General features: G+C 41.0%; 1 protein-coding gene across 3 annotated transcripts in view; it reads left to right on the forward strand.

Moving 5' to 3' along the window:
* Positions 1 to 16,645, forward strand: part of RBM6 (RNA binding motif protein 6) — a 107,303-nt gene that overhangs the window by 45,887 nt on the left and 44,771 nt on the right. For 2 of the 3 annotated variants that reach the window (XM_019931721.3, XM_073811139.1), the window contains one exon: positions 2,017 to 2,090. The exons of the other annotated variant lie outside the window; for it this stretch is intronic. In XM_019931721.3, coding sequence (XP_019787280.2) covers positions 2,017 to 2,090 — 74 coding nt within the window. Of the gene's footprint in view, positions 1 to 2,016; positions 2,091 to 16,645 lie in introns of those variants that run through there. 3 annotated transcript variants of the gene reach the window in all.

Below are 16,645 nucleotides of genomic sequence, written 5' to 3' on the forward strand. Positions count from 1 at the left end.
TTTTATGTATGAGATGTTCACTGAGTTGAATCAAGAAATCCACTTGAAAGGAAATATGTAACAAAACAATTTCTCCTGTTAATAGGGTATATACAAATGCATATACTGTTTCTCTAAAGTAGTTTCATTTCTCTAAATAGTTACTAATTAGAGAAGACTGATTTTGTTGTGGTAAGTTTAAATAGAGATTCCAGGGGTTAGTTCTAATCTGTGTTGGGCAAAGCTGTGAAATCAGGTAGAAAGTTTGTCCACCTAAGGGGGTGCTGAGATTTCTAGTAGCTTTCTTTTCTTCCTGGTCATTTCCTAAAATTCAAAGGAAGAATCAAATTATACCATTGTAACATTTCATAATGAACTTGGAGTATGTAACAGATCTAAAGCCTTACCTATATCATAATAAAACATTTCAGGCCATTCATTCCATGTGACAAGGGATCCAACCCATTTCACCAAGTTTGGTCTGTTTTTAAGTTATATTTTCTCTTGCCCTAGCTTTTTTGTTATTGTTTTCCTTTTCCCTTTTTTTTTTTTTTTCTTTTTTTGGCCTTTATTACCTTGATTCAATGATACCAGTTTTCTATTATTATATATACTTTGTGCTCAAAATTGACCTAGGTTTTGTGTGGTTACTCTTTCCCTGAGTTTTATTTCTTTTTTTAAAAAAAATAAATTTATTTGTGTCTTTTAAAAAATTTTTGGCTGTGTTGGGTCTTTATTGCTGCACGCGGGGCTTTCTCTAGTTGTGGCGAGCGGGGGCTACTCTTCATTGCGGTGCGCAGGCTTCTCATTGTCGTGGCTTCTCTTGTTGCAGAGCACGGGCTCTAGAGCTCAGGCTCAGTAGTTCTGGCACATGGGCTTAGCTGCTCCGCGGCATGTGGGATCTTCCCGGGCCAGGGATCGAACCCGTGTCCCCTGCATTGGCAGGCGGATTCTTAACCACTGCACCACCAGGGAAGCCCCTGAGTTTTATTTCTTATTTGAGCAAATCACATCTTTTTCTTGGTGTTCCATCTGCACAGTGTCACTCCTAAAGATGAACTTCTTTATCCTGTGACGCAGTAGAGTGGCAGAAACATGGAAGCCACTTGTGGAGCATTGCTTTAATAAGTATATTTTTGTAGTCATATGGTGGCAGTATCAAGGAAATTATAGGATGGGGTTAGTGTTAGAGTTTGTCAGCTTGTAAATCCCATGACTTCCCAGCTCATGGGTCACGAGAGTCACAAATGACACTTGCTCAGGAAAATGGTGAAGGGTGTTTTGTGCTCTGATGGTACATACAATTCTTGAACATGTACTGATTGCTAACAATTCCTGTCTCTCCCCCAGCCTACCCCAACTTTGTGCATAAGCACAGTTTTGGACCCAGCCATTTGTACTTACTTATGCTTTTACACCTTCTTCCTTTCATAAAGATTTTAGCTGGCTTATGACTTGAGTTGAAACAAGGAAAAAAAGAGGAGACCTGATATGGTCTGTCCCCTGCCAACCAGAAGCTTCCTGTGGTATATAGTTGCCTCAGTCTGTCAGCACTTCTGTCTTTGAAGGTGGTTTCTGCTTGATAAGTGGTGACTATTAGTATAGCTTTGAGATAATTGCTTCTCCTTCTTCTCTCGGTATACATTTTTTTTTCCAGATACTTTCCTGTTCTTGTTGACCTTGTTTTTCCAGAAGACTCAGCCTGTGGTTAAAATGTTTCAGGTCCCCCTTTGAACTTTCTGTGGGATTACCCAATTCTGGGGCACCCTCACCAGATCAACAGTGCTAAAGAGGGCAAAGAATCTTCTTGGTTAATAGAAAAGGCCATTTTGGAATGACTTTCTAAGTCCAGAAACATCCAGACTTTCCTTCAGTACTTTTTTCTGTTTGGGGTAGCAGCTTTGCCTAGTACGGGGGGGGGGGGGGCTATGGGGAGGGCTTGTGTTTAAGGGGTTCAGAAACAGGGGATTTAAGTGTGTCTTTTGTGTTTTCAAGGCACTAACACCACTCCCGTCTGTATTTAAATGCTGTCCCCAGGTTACGACTATGGCTATGTCTGCGTGGAGTTTTCACTCTTGGAAGATGCCATCGGATGCATGGAGGCCAACCAGGTTGCTTTATACTTCGGTCAAATGATGCTGGAAGGATATATTTTTTATGTATGGGGAGGGAGGGCTTCAAATGATTAAACTTTGGAAAGGCACCAGAAATATGTATTTGGAGCATACCACATTCCAACCAGGAGAAACTTTAAAAGAAGCTGGGAAGGTTTCTCTAGAAGAGTTAATGGGCACAGAGTGTATTTTAAAAAATAGCATTCAGTTGTAGTTGCACCATATTCCAAGGACAGTAGATGGAAAAAAATGACAGGTCTGGAGTGCTTCCCTTTGGGATGTGACTGAGCTTGGGATCCAGATGCAAAGAATGATCCTTGCCTGTCTGTGATCTGAAGGAACTTCCTGGCACAGGAATTCTAGGTCAGTACTTAACACCCAGACCTAGGGTGAAGACCACTGATGGCAACTCCTGTGGCACTCAGGTCCTGCCTGCAAGTGCTACTTTTGGAAGAGGGCCAATGGGGAGAAGAGAGTTAGTTGTTGATTGTTGGGGTCTTTTGCATTCATCATTGTTCTTTGCAAATTGGGGTTTCGTACTCAAGTTCTTAGCTGCATATAGTCAGAGCTGGTGAATCTGAATCTGTACTTACCTTATGTTTTAAACACCTAGATGTATTTAGCTTGCCACCTAGAACTGTCATCTGGGTCTTTAATTGAACGCTGCCTGGTAGCTTTGGGAGGAATTATGAAATGGATAGAATCCTTGTCATCGTGTTTCCTTGGGGAAAGTTGTTTTCTCTGTGGTGTGTTAGTTCCTCCATCTGTAAAGTGGGAGAAAGAAGCTTAGAGATACAGTTTGATTTTTATGTACCCACTGCCTGTGCTTAACATTGTGATTGCGATGCACCCAGAATCTTAAAAGAAGGTTCTGCCAGAGAAGAGTAGTATTGCATGAGAACTGTTTCTCTTTCATAGCCGAATGCCCTTTCATCAGCTTTGTTCCATTCAGCATGGCTCATCACACTTAACTTTTTCCCTTCTTTGACCATGTTCCCCCTTTATGGCAATGGAGATGACATGCTCTAAATCCTCTGGGATCAAGAAGTAATTAGAGGAAACTTGATGTATCCATTCCTATTGTTAGTAGTATAAATACTGTTAGATCCTCAGAAAATGACTGCAATAGGACTATATCCCCTTCACAGAGTTCTCGTTGCCTGATTTGTTCAGTGTCCATCATTGAGTCAGTCATTTAACAGATACTAATTATGTGTCAGAAAATGCTATCTGCCAATATTTGGAGAGAGGAATAAAAGTCCTAGTCTGTAGCTTATGGTTGATTCCATTCTAGCAATCTGTCCTAATTTGAGAACATTCATTTAATTCATAAGCATCTTGTCTTTATCAGTGAGTAATCTTTAAATCCTTTGACACTGTACTAAAGAATATTGTGAGTGGTAGAAACATAAATGGGGAGCCATGGCAGATGCCATTTCTTTAGTATCATTCTCCCAACTGTGTGTTTCTCCTAGAGGGATGTTGCTTTTTATCAGAGCTATATAATCTTAAAAATAACCATATTGTGTCTTAACTGCCTCTTCCTTCTATCCCCCAAAAAATCCTATCTAAAGTATCCAGCCTCCTAAAGAGTAATGTCAAATAGAACTAGGGCAGCCTTCTTTAAAAATAAGGATTATCATAATGCTGGATTTCTGTTAGAGGTACATCTAGAAAAATGTTCATTTACACAAGCAGTGTCAAGGGGGTGTGGCCTATAGACATATCTCCCCCCACCCTTCCCACCCATTCTTTGAACACTCTCCCAGATCCCTCATGAATGACCTTTGCCCAGTGAATGGGACACCAGAATAAAGCAGGAGCAAGGCCAGAATTTTTCTAGATGTGAAATAGAATGTCTTGACGGGTAACCATGCTCTTGCATATGTCACTCTGTGCAGGAGAGCAAATAAGAGACAGCCTCTGTCTTCTAGGACTTTATAATCTCATACTAAGAAAGGTGACAGAGATTATGTGGTACTCATGGATTCCATAGAGTGTTCTCTCAGATAAACTCCAAATTCTGTCCGATAACATTTTCAGTATTCACTGGAGTTATTTCTTTTTTGTTTTTTTTTTGTTTTTTTTGCGGGACGCAGGCCTCTCACTGCTGTGGCCTCTCCCATTGCGGAGCACAGGCTCCGGATGCGCAGGCTCAGCGGCCATGGCTTACGGGCCCAGCCACTCCGCGGCATGTGGGATCTTCCCGAACCGGGTCACGAACCCGTGTCCCCTGCATCAGCAGGCGGACTCTCAACCACTGCGCCACCAGGGAAGCCCTGGAGTTATTTCTTAATAAGATATCACCATATCCTTATTCAGTCAACCCGATTTCCTAGATTTTTATTCTTCCCCTAGCCATGGGACAGAGGTCACACTGCTAACACTGCCATGCAATAGAATCCTCTCGCTGAACTGCATAGACTTCATGACCCAGTCAGTATTCTTCTAACAACTTTTACCACAGCTCAGATGTATACAAATCATTCTGATGAGAAAAATTTTGAGAATGGAATATTCAGGGGGATTTTTGTAATTAGGTAGTATAGCATAGAAAAGAGGAGTGTAGGTTCTATAGTCAGATGTTACTTCCTAGCTGGGTTGTCTCTGGCAAATTTCTTAACCTCCCTTGGCCTCAGTTCCCTCTGTTACCAGTACCTCATGGGACCCTGGAGTGGATTAAACGAGATCATGCGTTCACGAGTGCCTGCTGTGTACTAGGCACCTTTCTGGATGCTGGAGATGCTGCAGTAAACGAGACAGATTATATAACTTCTGTTTTAGTGATAGAAGTCAGAGCATAAGCAAGTAGACAAATTTAAAATAATATATGATAATGCTAAGTGCTATAAAGATAATGAAGCAGGGTATTGAGAGAATGCATATGAGGGCAGTTTTAGATGAGGTGGTTAGGGAAACTTCTTGAGGAATAACATAGAATTTGACTAGTGACTCTTGGTGCATAATGTATACAGAACACTTAGCATAGCATCTGATACCTAGTAAGCATTTGAAATTAGACAGTCGTCTCCTCCTCCTCCTCTTCTTCTTCTTCATGTCAAGTAATTTCCAATCATAATTCCGGGGAAAAAAATTTTATATCTGGATTTTCCTTAAGGAAATGGATGTGGATCAAGCTCCCAATAACACAGCAGTTTAAAATCTTATGAGAGACATAAGAATGTGAGGGACGAAGTCCTTACTCCTTGGAGTAAGGTGCAAGTGTTTGTGGAAGATGTCTATTCATCCATTCTCCTTCCGTCCAACTTTTACTTATAGACAAAATTAGTATGAATTCTGAGTCACCATCTACAGGGCACCTTTGAGTAGTCTGTGTATATGCTTCTGAGGAGGGTTCTATGAAATGCTTTGGGTTGAGATTTTTATAACTCTTCACTATCCTGACTCTTGATGTGAAATGTCTTTTATTTATCATTGACTGATACTTATAAGTCTGGGGAAGGGGATAAAGGAGGCTTCTGTCAGCTTGGTTTGTCAGATACTGTGGGGTATGTGTGCATAATGAGGTTGTTCAGGATGATAACTAAGGCCCCTCTAGCCCTTTCCCAGTGCCTTAATGGAGACATCAAACTAGTAGGATGCTCTGCAGCAGTACTGAGGATGGTGGCCAAGGGGACTCATCAGGGCATCACTTAGCCAGCAGCTGTCTGTCTGGGAAAGTAATTTCCTACAGAGGTCTGTCAGCTCATACCTTCACCATCTCTGTCTAGGAGAAGTATAAAGCCAGCAAACACTGTGAGATGCAGAACCTTTTATTCTATCCCTTCCTGGGAAAGGTATTTCTAGCAGTGTCATATACCCTTGGCTTTCTTTATTGTCCAAGTCCCTGAGGATTGAGAGTGACTATTATCTCCTTTCTCTTTGTGTGCCATTGCACTGGGACTTGGGGAGAGGAGTAAGAAGCATTGTGTTAGAATATCTCTCAATGGTTGCCCAGTTGTGCTAGTTCTCTCAAACCGTTGTCATTTGGTCTGCAGCATTTTATTTTCTCAAATTTGCAGGTATGATGTTTGTTGCCTATTTCTGTTTGACCAAATAGTCACTAAAGTGCCCTTATAAAAGGGCTCTGGGAGAATAATTCATTTCTCTGCAGTTTTTACTCAACCTTATTAGCATCAGTGACCTTCTTTACTAAAGATGACTTGGCTACATGACAGAATCAGCCTGACTTTATAAAGTGCAAGGGAAAAGGATGCTGTTATCACCTAACATGAAAATTCCTTCAGACACTGGCTTTTTCTAGTATGTGGAATGAAGACTGTAGAATACATGAAGTTTTATGAAATAGTGTTTTTTTGTGTCAACAAACTTAAGAGAGTTTGAGTTTTTGAAGATACCAGGACGGCCAGGGTATTTCTGAAGGTATGTGAAGGAAGCCAAATCTTAAATAGGATCCGTCCTTGTGATTAAAATGAGATGAATAGGGAACGCTTATGTTTTGGGGGATGGGAAAGACTTTGTTGAGGCCATGATGGAAAAAATGAGCTGAGACTCAGTTTGTTGGAATCTTATTTAAGTTGTTAACAATATTGTATGAAACATTTCAGTACTTGAATTGTGTGCTTTCCAGGTAACAAAAAAAAAATAATCTTTATAAATACCTGCAAGGCTTGTGGCGTTGCCTAAACCTGCAAGGCTTGTGGCGTTGCCTAAACCCTCACCCTAAAACTACTTCACTGAAGAGAATGTGGCATCCTGGCCAGAGCTCAGCTGTATAACTTGTGGCTTGAGTCATGCCATTCTTTCTGGAAATCTCAATTTCAGTACCCTCTCTTGAGTGCCCTCAGTAGAGGTATTGGTGGGAAACAGAAAGGAAAATGAATTCTAAAATGTGTGTAAATCAACAATTGAAGATTCTCACTCACCAGAGAGTTGGGGAATTCTGGAGAATTAAAAATGATTTTAAGGGGGACTTCCCTTGTGTCGCAGTGGTTGAGACTGAGCTCCCAATGCTGGGGGCCCAGGTTCAATACTGGGTCAGGGAACTAGATCTCACATGCATGCTGCAACTAAGAGTTTGCATGCCACAACTAAGGAGCCCGCCTGCTGCAACTAAGACCCGGCACAACCAACCAAATAAATAAATAAATAAAATATTTTTAAAAAATGATTGTAAGGATTGATGATCTGATTATGCAGTTTGGTTACCTGTCCAGTGATTGAGTCTTGGCTGGGCACCAGCCAATATATCATAGTAGTTAAATATATGGACTCTGATCTCCATCCAACTAGCTCAGTAGGTAAATACGTGGACTCTGGAGGCAGACTGCTCAGGGTTGCTTCTCAGCTCTGTAACTTGGGCAAGTGGCATAACATAACATCTCTGTGTCTCAATGTCCTCTCATACTTCTAGGGATTAAATGAGTTAATGCATGTAAGCTGATTCGAACTGGGCCTGGCACGCAGTGAACATTGAGTGTTTATTTGTTATTAGCACACAACTTCTTATCTGACTGGACAAGAAAGTCCTAAATTATAGCAGCTCCAGTTTTGGCTTCATGGAGTATATGGTTAAAAAGAGGATTTGGTGGCAGTGTCCAGGGGATTATTTTTACATCAACAATACTTCTTATTTAGCCTGCTGATTGGGACTGATTATCAGGTCTTTCTAGGTGTTTCTCCTGCCTCAGTGATCAAATCTTAAATTTTCTCAAGAGGAAGTGCAAGAGACATACCACATGTGGGGCATGGAGTATGGTTAGACCACACTGGGAATCTAGCCTGTGACCTTAAAACCCTAAACTCTGGTAACTAGCCACTGGCGTTGCCTATCTCAGATTTTTTCCAATAATTGTAAAAGGTACTCTAAATTGGAGTCAGTTTAGTTTTCTTGAATTTGAAAAGTAAATATTTATCATTTGGCAGTTTTAAGGGAAATCTCCAATGTGTCTCCTATAATGAGATTTATGATTATTTTTGTTACACATGGTTCATTTCTGTGGTTGGAAGAAATTTAGTTCCTAATTTGTTCTGAGTTGGGCATGTGCCTGTATATTTTAACCTTGTGCTTTGTTGTTGCCATATTTCTTTCAGCTTGTATTTTTTTTTAATTAATTAATTAATTTATTTATTTTTGGCTGCGTTGGGTCTTCGTTGCTGCACGTGGGCTTTCTTTAGTTGCAGCGAGCCGGGGCTACTCTTCGTTGTGGTGCGCGGGCTTCTCATCGTGGTGGCTTCTCTTGTTGCGGAGCACGGGCTCTAGGCATGCATGCTTCAGTAGTTGCAGCACTCGGGCTCAGTAGTTGTGGCTTGCGAGCTCTAGAGCGCAGGCTCAGTAGTTGTGGTGCACGGATTTAGTTGCTCTGCGACATGTGCGATCTTCCAAGACCAGGGCTCGAACCCGTGTCCTCTGCATTGGCAGGTGGATTCTTAACGAGTGCACCACCAGGGAGGCCCCCAGCTTGTATTTTTAGTTAATGTTTGACTTTTTATAAAAATTGGGATTGTGCAAAGTGCTAATTTTGGAACTTGATTACAGACAGTTATTGAAAAAAAACAAGCAGAATTTGTATAATTCTAACTAACTAGTACAGGGGTTATACAAAGGCACAGTTCCCTTTGTGGTCTTGGTTATAGCTTTGGTTTATGACTTTGTATACCTCCAGACAGTATAGTGTTAAGAGCACAGACAGGTTTAAGATTCCAGCTTCATCAGTTCCTAGCTCTTGTAACTTCTGAAGCTCAGTTTCCTCATCTATAAAATGGAGGGATAATCACAGTACCTACCTCAGAGCAGTTGTGAGATTGAAGTATGTAATGTATGTGAAGTGCTTGGTATGGCAGCTAGCATATGGTATATACTCAGTAGTACAGGGTGATTCTATAACACTGGACTCTACTTGGTTGCCTTCCTTTTTCTTGGCTGCTTATCTACCTCTTGGGACGCAGAGATGCCTGAAAAGTGGAGGCAGTGCTTTGGGTGTCAGCTAGATCTTTTGACAGCCAGTTCTGTGTTGCTGCACAGTGTCTCTCCCATGAAACTTGGGGTGTCTGGACTGAAAGTGAAAGAGGCTGGGTAGCACCTGTCTTGACAGTGTCTGAGGGATGAGTGCACAGGCATCCAGGCATGTGAGGGCAGACGATCATGGCCATACCAGCACTCATATGGTGGAGAGCCTTGTTTCTGAATCTAGCATTGCTGGTAGTTTTGTCACAGAATTCACTTAGGCCACAGGTGGCATTGAATGTTTATTGGGTGTCTTCTCCATTCAAGTTGAACTTGGAGGTTATCATGTGTCTTTGTGTCTCCGTTCTCCACAGGGCTAATTGTTCAGATATTGTCATTCCGCCCTCTAGCTCATTTGTATGTGAGCTAGATACATAAATATGTGTCTATGTAATATGTATTATATATAATATGTACATATTTCTTGTTAAGAGTATTGATGGTATGACTTTGATAATCATGGATAAGCTTATCTAGATTAATAATTATCTTTGGGACTTCCCTGGTGGCTCAGTGGTTAAGAATCCTCCTGCCAATGCAGGGGAAAATGAGTTCAAGCCCTGATCCGGGAAGATCCCACATGCCATAGAGCAACTAAGCCCGTGCGCCACAGCTACTGAGCCTGCACTCTAGAGCCCGCGAGCCACAACTACCAAGCCCACGTGCCACAGCTACTGAAGCCCGTGCGCCTAGAGTCTGTGCTCCGCAACAAGAGAAGCAACCGCAATGAGAAGCTGGCACCACAACGAAGGATAGCCCCTGCTCGCCACAGCTAGAGAAAGCCCATGCGCGGCAATGAACACCCGATGCAGCCAAAAATAAATAAATAAATGTATTAAAAAATAATTATCTTTAATCTCTCATGGTGAGATTTAGTAATGCTGATGTTGTATACTAATGATACATATTTTACCAAAATCTATGACCAAGTGAAATTTGTATTTAATCTGTATGAACACCATTTCCAAAGGAAAATATAAAGAGAAAAAGAGGTCTATCACAGAAAGTAGATAATTGTTTACCAGGTTCTTATAGAGAGGGGGAAAGCAAGAAGGAATAGTGAGTGACTGCTAATGGGTAATAGGGGCTCTTTCTGAGGTGGTAAAAATGTTCTAGTATTAGTTGGTGGTGATGGTTGACCAACCTTGTGAATATACTAAAACCCACTGAATTGTACAAAGTACCAAAGAAGAGTGAATTTTATGGTATGCGAACTATATCTCAAGTTTTAAAGTCTTTAAACTTAGCATGGAATTTAGTTCAGGATCCCAGCCTGACAGGAATGAATCCGGGTCTAAAATAAAATACAGATTCACTTACAGAAAAAAAGGTGGTATGTCAGTTTGTCTGAAAGCTAGAGATTTAAAGCTTTGATCGTAAAATGTCTGAAGAATTTTTTTGTTAATGGTATCTACATGCCACAGAAGAACATTTAAACTAAATGTCTGAAAGGTGATGGATGGAATTGGTAACAAGCCACATCTGAAGTGGCCACGTAGCTTGTGCACAGTAGTTGCTCAACACAGTAGTTGCACAGTAGTTGCTCAGTAGTGCACAGTAGTTGCTCAGTACAGAGTGGGCTTTCTGTTTTAGTATACACACAGTTAGAAATAAAGGAAAGGGGAATTCCCTGGCCGTCTAGTGGTTAGGACTCAGCGATTTCACTGCTGAGGACCTGGGTTCGATCCCTGGTCGGGGAACTAAGATCCCACAAGCCTCGCGGCACAGCCCAAGAAAAGAAAAAAAAGAAGGAAAAAAAGAAAGAAAGGAAAGGACTATTTTGAAGTATTGATAGATTTGAAATGAAAGTGCTGCTGGGAAATCCTTGGGTTTTTTTTTTTTTACAGAGACAACATTCCTGTAACCGAATGCTTTGTAGGTACCAACATGGATCTTTCCTGGTTTCCTGGAATTGTTAACCAAAGCTCAAAACTGGAATGTGGGTAGAGAAGAACAAATCACTGCTGAGGGAGTTTCCCTCCCTGTATCTTTCTCAGAGGCTTCTTTTCGGCAGGTTTTTTTTTTTTTTTTAATTCTTTTTTTGGGGGGAGGCTGCGTTGGGTCTTCGTTGCTGCGCGAGTGGGGCTACTCTTTGTTGCGGTGCGCTGGCTTCTCTTTGCGGTGGCTTCTCTTGTTACAGAGCACAGACTCTTAAGAGTGAGGGCTTCAGTAGTTGTGGCATGTGGGCTCTAGAGCGCAGGCTCAGTAGTTCTGGCGCATGGGCTTATTAGTTGCTCCACGGTATGTGGGACCTTCCCAGACCAGGGATCGAACCCATGTCCTCTGCATTGACAGGCAGATTCTCAACCACTGTGACACCAGGGAAGTCCCTTTTCAGCAGTATTGACACTGTAGCTGTCATCTTTGACCTCTAGTACCAGAGGGTCACAGAGGTTCTTTTTTTTTAAAGAAAAAAATTATTACGATAATTTAAGTATCATAAAATTCACCCATTTTAAGTATATAATTCAGTGATTTTTAGTAAATTTACCAAGTCGTGCAACCATAAAGTGATTTCAGACTTAAAAGTTGTAAAAACAGTACAAAGACTTTCTATGTGCTTTGCACACACAGTCCCCAAATGTTAACATTTTACCACATTTGGGTTTTTTTGTTTTTTTTTTAATTTGTTTATTTTAAAACATGAAACCCAAGCTGAATAGAAACCACAGAAATTACATTGACGAGATTTTTAGTATTTGCCAAGAAAAATAAAGCCCCCAGAGAAATAAAAATCAAACCCCAAACCCAGTTAAAAAAACCCAGAAACACAGCGGCAGCACATATAGCCATGGCCCTACGGAAGCTGGAGAATGCCAAGTTCCTCAGTTCCTCGCTCAGGATGCTAAATCACTTTGTGGAGGGATGCAAGGGCCAGGAGAGAAACCCGGGAGGGGGAGTCTTAACAAATGCAGAGATTTTTGAATGATCCCTTCTCTTGAAGAGGCATCATTTAACTTGTCTTCCCATCACACCTCCTCCCTTGGTGGTTTGAGGTACTCTTTGGTTGGGGAAAGTAAGTAAATTTCTGGTGGGTTGAGTGGATGCTTTGGAAAGTGATGAGGGCTTAAGCTATCTTGTCAGCGCTCCCAAGAGGGTCGGTCTCCTGCTGGGCAGAGCTGAGGTTGGGGGTTGGGGTTGGAGGATGGGAAATAGGACCAGATTCAAATCTCCCACTCCTGCACACTGTAAGGTTTTTGTGGGGCTTAAAAAAAAACCCAACAAATGTTTTCCCCCGTGAGAGACCTGGCATTTGGATGCCTGATACACAAAGAAGGACTTGTGTGCTAGCTAGCATTAGACCAAGAAGCAACAGCAGCCAGGGGAAAGGCAAAGCAAGCTTACATCCATTGGCCTGATGTTTTTTTGTAATACAGTGGTTCTTAACAGTGGGGAGAGGGCGGGGGGAAGGCAGTTTGGATATCCTTTTCTCCCCTCCCCAGCCACTGGACATTTGGCAATATCCAGAGACATTTTCGGTTGTCACTACTGGCACTAGTGAGTAGAGGCCAGGGATGCTGCTAAACATCCTACAACACACAGGACAGCCCCCGTAGTGAATTATCTGGCCCAAAATTTAAACAGTGCCAAGTTTGAGAAACCCTGGTATAAGGGGACGGGAGTTATGGTTAGCCATAGAGAGGATGACCCAACTTGCCATGGGTTGACTTTTTTTTTTTTTTTTTGCGGTACGCGGGCCTTTCACTGCCGTGGCCTCTCCCGCTGCGGAGCACAGGCTCCGGACGCACAGGTCCAGCGGCCATGGCTTACGGGCCCAGCCACTCCGCGGCACGCGGGATCCTCCCAGACCGGGGCACGAACCCGTGTCCCCCGCATCGGCAGGCGGGCTCTCAACCACTGCACCACCAGGAAAGCCCCATGGGTTGACTTTTTTTTTTTTTTTTTTTTGGGTTGACTTTTAATGAATCACCTTTCTCTTTACCTTCCTCCTGGTCCTAACAGAATGGGGAGTGGTGGGTGGGGTTAAGAGTGTAGTGATAGAGTGCAGACATGGCTCCTGCCCACCCTCCAGACTGCCAGTCACAAGCCTAGCCTGTGCCCTTGGGGTAGGAGCTTCAGAATGAGACCTACTTGATATATTGCCCAGAATAAGTTCTTTAAAGAACCAAAGGGTTTTATGGGGTTTTTTTTTTTTTTTTTTGGTTTTTTGTTTTGGCCATGCTGCGCACCTTGCAGGGTCTTAGTTCCCCTACCAGGGATTGAACCTGGGCTTGGCAGTGAAAGCTCCAACTCCTAACCACTAGGCCACCAGAGAACTCCCCCCCAAAGGTGATTTTTAGAATCAGTCTGAGAAATGACTAAGATATTCTGTTATCCAGCAGACATACCAGCTGGATATGGGGCTTGAGGGTCAGCAGATCACACACATTTGATAGCAGTTGCTAGAAAAACAAGTTGAGAATTCCCTAAACAGATTGTATTTCACTTGTCAGTTTTCCAGGGAGTATTTAAAATATGGGTGCTGATTTTCATAGCCCTTGGTTATAGTGTATCAAATATTGGAAGCCAAATGAATATCTTTTCATTTGGCTTTATTTTGGAAGAAGGTTTCACAGAGCCTTATAACTGGAGCCAGCATGTTGAACTAGTTATAGAGACTCAACTCAAAGTAAAAGATGCATATATTTTATCTTAATATAATAGCATTTTACTGTAAATGGGACATACCCTCCTGTGCAAAACTGGTTGGTCTGTCTGGAATCATGTTGGATATATCAGAAACAACTCATTTTAACTTTTGTTAACATGGTGAATACTGAGCTCTTCTATGTGTAAGACCTTGGACTAAGTAGTATACATTTATTAATGAAAAAATGGACATGTCTCCTTATGGTCTAGTGGGGTGACACTGTTTAAAATTTTTTAATTTTTAAAACTCTTCATTTTGAAATAATCTCAGTCTTTCAAGGGGGTACAAAGTAGTGGAAAGAATACCAATACTCTTCAACATTTCATAATCATTAAGTTAACATAGATATAATATTATCTAATATACATAACTTTTCAGATTTTGCCAGTTGTCCGCTAATGTCGTTTCTCTGGTTTAGTATGCAAGCCAGGATCATATGTTGTATTGAGTTGTGATATCTCCTTTTATTCTCTGTGACACTCCTCAGTCTTTCTTTGTCTTTCATGGCCTTGACACTTTAGAAAAGTACTGGCAGTTATTTTGTAGGACATTTCTCTGTTTGGATTTGTCTGTTTCCTTGTGATTAAATTCAGGTTATGCATTTTTTGGCAAGAATACCCCAGGAGTGATGTGTGTCTTTCCTTATATATCATCAGGTAGCACATGGTTTTGTCCTATTACTAGTGATATTAAGTTAGACCACTTGGTTAAGGTGGTGTTTGTCAGGTTTTACCACTGTAAAGTTACTATTTTAGGTATAATTAACTTACTATTATAAGTTATAATTAATTAATTATAAATTATAATTATTATAATTAATAAGTATTTTGTGGGGGCATACTTTGAGATTATAAATATCCTATTTCTCAGCATGCCTTTTTCACTTAATAATTTTAGCATCCATTGATAGCTTTTGCACATAAAGTTACTACTGTGGGTTTTTGTCTAAGGGCAATTTTCTATTTCCATCATTTCTTACACATTTGTTAGAATTCTACTATAAGGTTGAAGCATCCCATCTCCCTTATTTTATGTAGTGAATAGAACTAAATAATACGGTGTATACACACATATGCATTTTTATATCTATCTGTGTATATATATTAAAAACCATGATTTCATGATGTTATAAATTCCAATTCTAATCCAATATCACTGTGTTCATTCTAGCTTTACCTCATTCCTTATTTGTAATTCTTTTTGCTAATAGTAAAAATCCTGGCTTTCATTATCCACAATATGTTTACTTATTTGCTCAATCCCAGAGTATACATAAAGTAGTTTCAGATTGTTAATTCATCCCCCTGTGAAAAACTAGAATCCAGTATTTGGGTACAGTTCTTTTTGTCTTTAGCCTGAGAGTATATAGTCAAAATACTGTTTCCCAAAGTTAGTTAGGGTGGTTCTTCACCACCTCACCCACTCTTCTATGTGGTTGTTACTCATTTTACTGTAGAAAAAGTAGAAAACACGGGTTAAGAGAAAAGGGTTAGTATCTCCAGTGATCTCTATATTGCTTTTTATTTATTTATTTTTGGCTGCATTGGGTCTTCGTTGCTGCACGCAGGCTTTCTTTAGTTGCGGCGAGTAGGGGCCACTTTTCGTTGCGGTTTGCAGGCTTCTTATTGTGGTGGCTTCTCTTGTTGGGGAGCACGGGCTCTAGGCACGCAGGCTCAGTAGTTGTGGCGCATGGGCTTAGTTGCTCTGCGGCATGTGGGATCTTCCTGGACCAGGGCTCGAACCTGTGTCCCCTGCATTGGCAGGCGGATTCTTAACCACTGTGCCACTAGGGGAGCCCTATATTGCTTTTTTTAAAAAAATAAATTAATGGACTTTTTCTTTTCTCCTTTTAGATAGACTTTGTTTTTTAGAGCAGTTTTAGGCTCACAAAAAAATTGAGCATCCCACCTCCAACACCACACCCACAGCCTTCTTCACCATCCACTGTGTACACTTATTACAATCAGTGAAACAACATTGATACATCATTGTCAACTCAAAGTCCATAGTTTACATGAGGGTTCACTCTTGGTGTTGTAGATTTGTGAGTTTGGACAAATTGATAATGACATACATCAACCATTATAGTACATGCAGAGTTGTTTCATTGCCCTAAAAATCCTCTGTGCTTTTACCTGTTCATCCTTTCCTCAATGGTTGCTGGATTGCAAACCCCTAGCAACCATTTTCTTTTTACTGTCTCCATAGTTTGTTCCAGAATCTCATGTAGTTGGAATCATACAATATGTAGCTTTTTACAGATTGGTTTCTTTCACATAGTAATACGCACTTGCTAGTAATTGTCTTCTTTCACTTAGTAATATGGATTTAAGTTTCCTCCATGTCTTTTTGTGTTTTGATAGCTCCTTTTTTTATTGAAGCTCTGAATAATACTTTATTGTCTGAATGTACCACAGTTTGTTTATTCATTCACCTAAAGGGCAACTTAGTTGCTTCTGAGTTTTGGCAGTTATGAATAAAGCTGCTATAGGATACATCCATATGTAGGGTTTTGTATGGGCATAAATTTTCCATTTATTTGGGTAATACTAAGGAGTGCAGTTCCTGGATTTCACGGTAAGAGTATGTTTAGTTTTGTAAGAAACTGCCAAACTGTCTTCCAGAGTAGCTGTAGCATTTTGCATTCCCACCAGCAGTGAATGAGAATTCCTGTTGCTCCACATCCTCACCAGCATTTGATGTCAGTATTCAGGACATTCTAATAGCTATGTAATGGTGTCTCATTTTAATTTGTACTTCCCTGTTGACATAGAATGTGAGCATCTTTTCATAAGCTTATTTGCCAGCTCTAGGGTTCTGCCCCACCCCTCTCCACCCGCATTGTTCTTTAGCAAGTAGAAGAGGTTCCCATCTATTCTAGTTTGCTGAGAGTTTTTATCATGAATGGCTGTTGGATTTTGTAAATGCTTTTTC

This window comes from Tursiops truncatus, chromosome 10 (genome assembly GCF_011762595.2).
Source record: "Tursiops truncatus isolate mTurTru1 chromosome 10, mTurTru1.mat.Y, whole genome shotgun sequence".
Lineage (NCBI taxonomy): Eukaryota > Metazoa > Chordata > Mammalia > Artiodactyla > Delphinidae > Tursiops > Tursiops truncatus.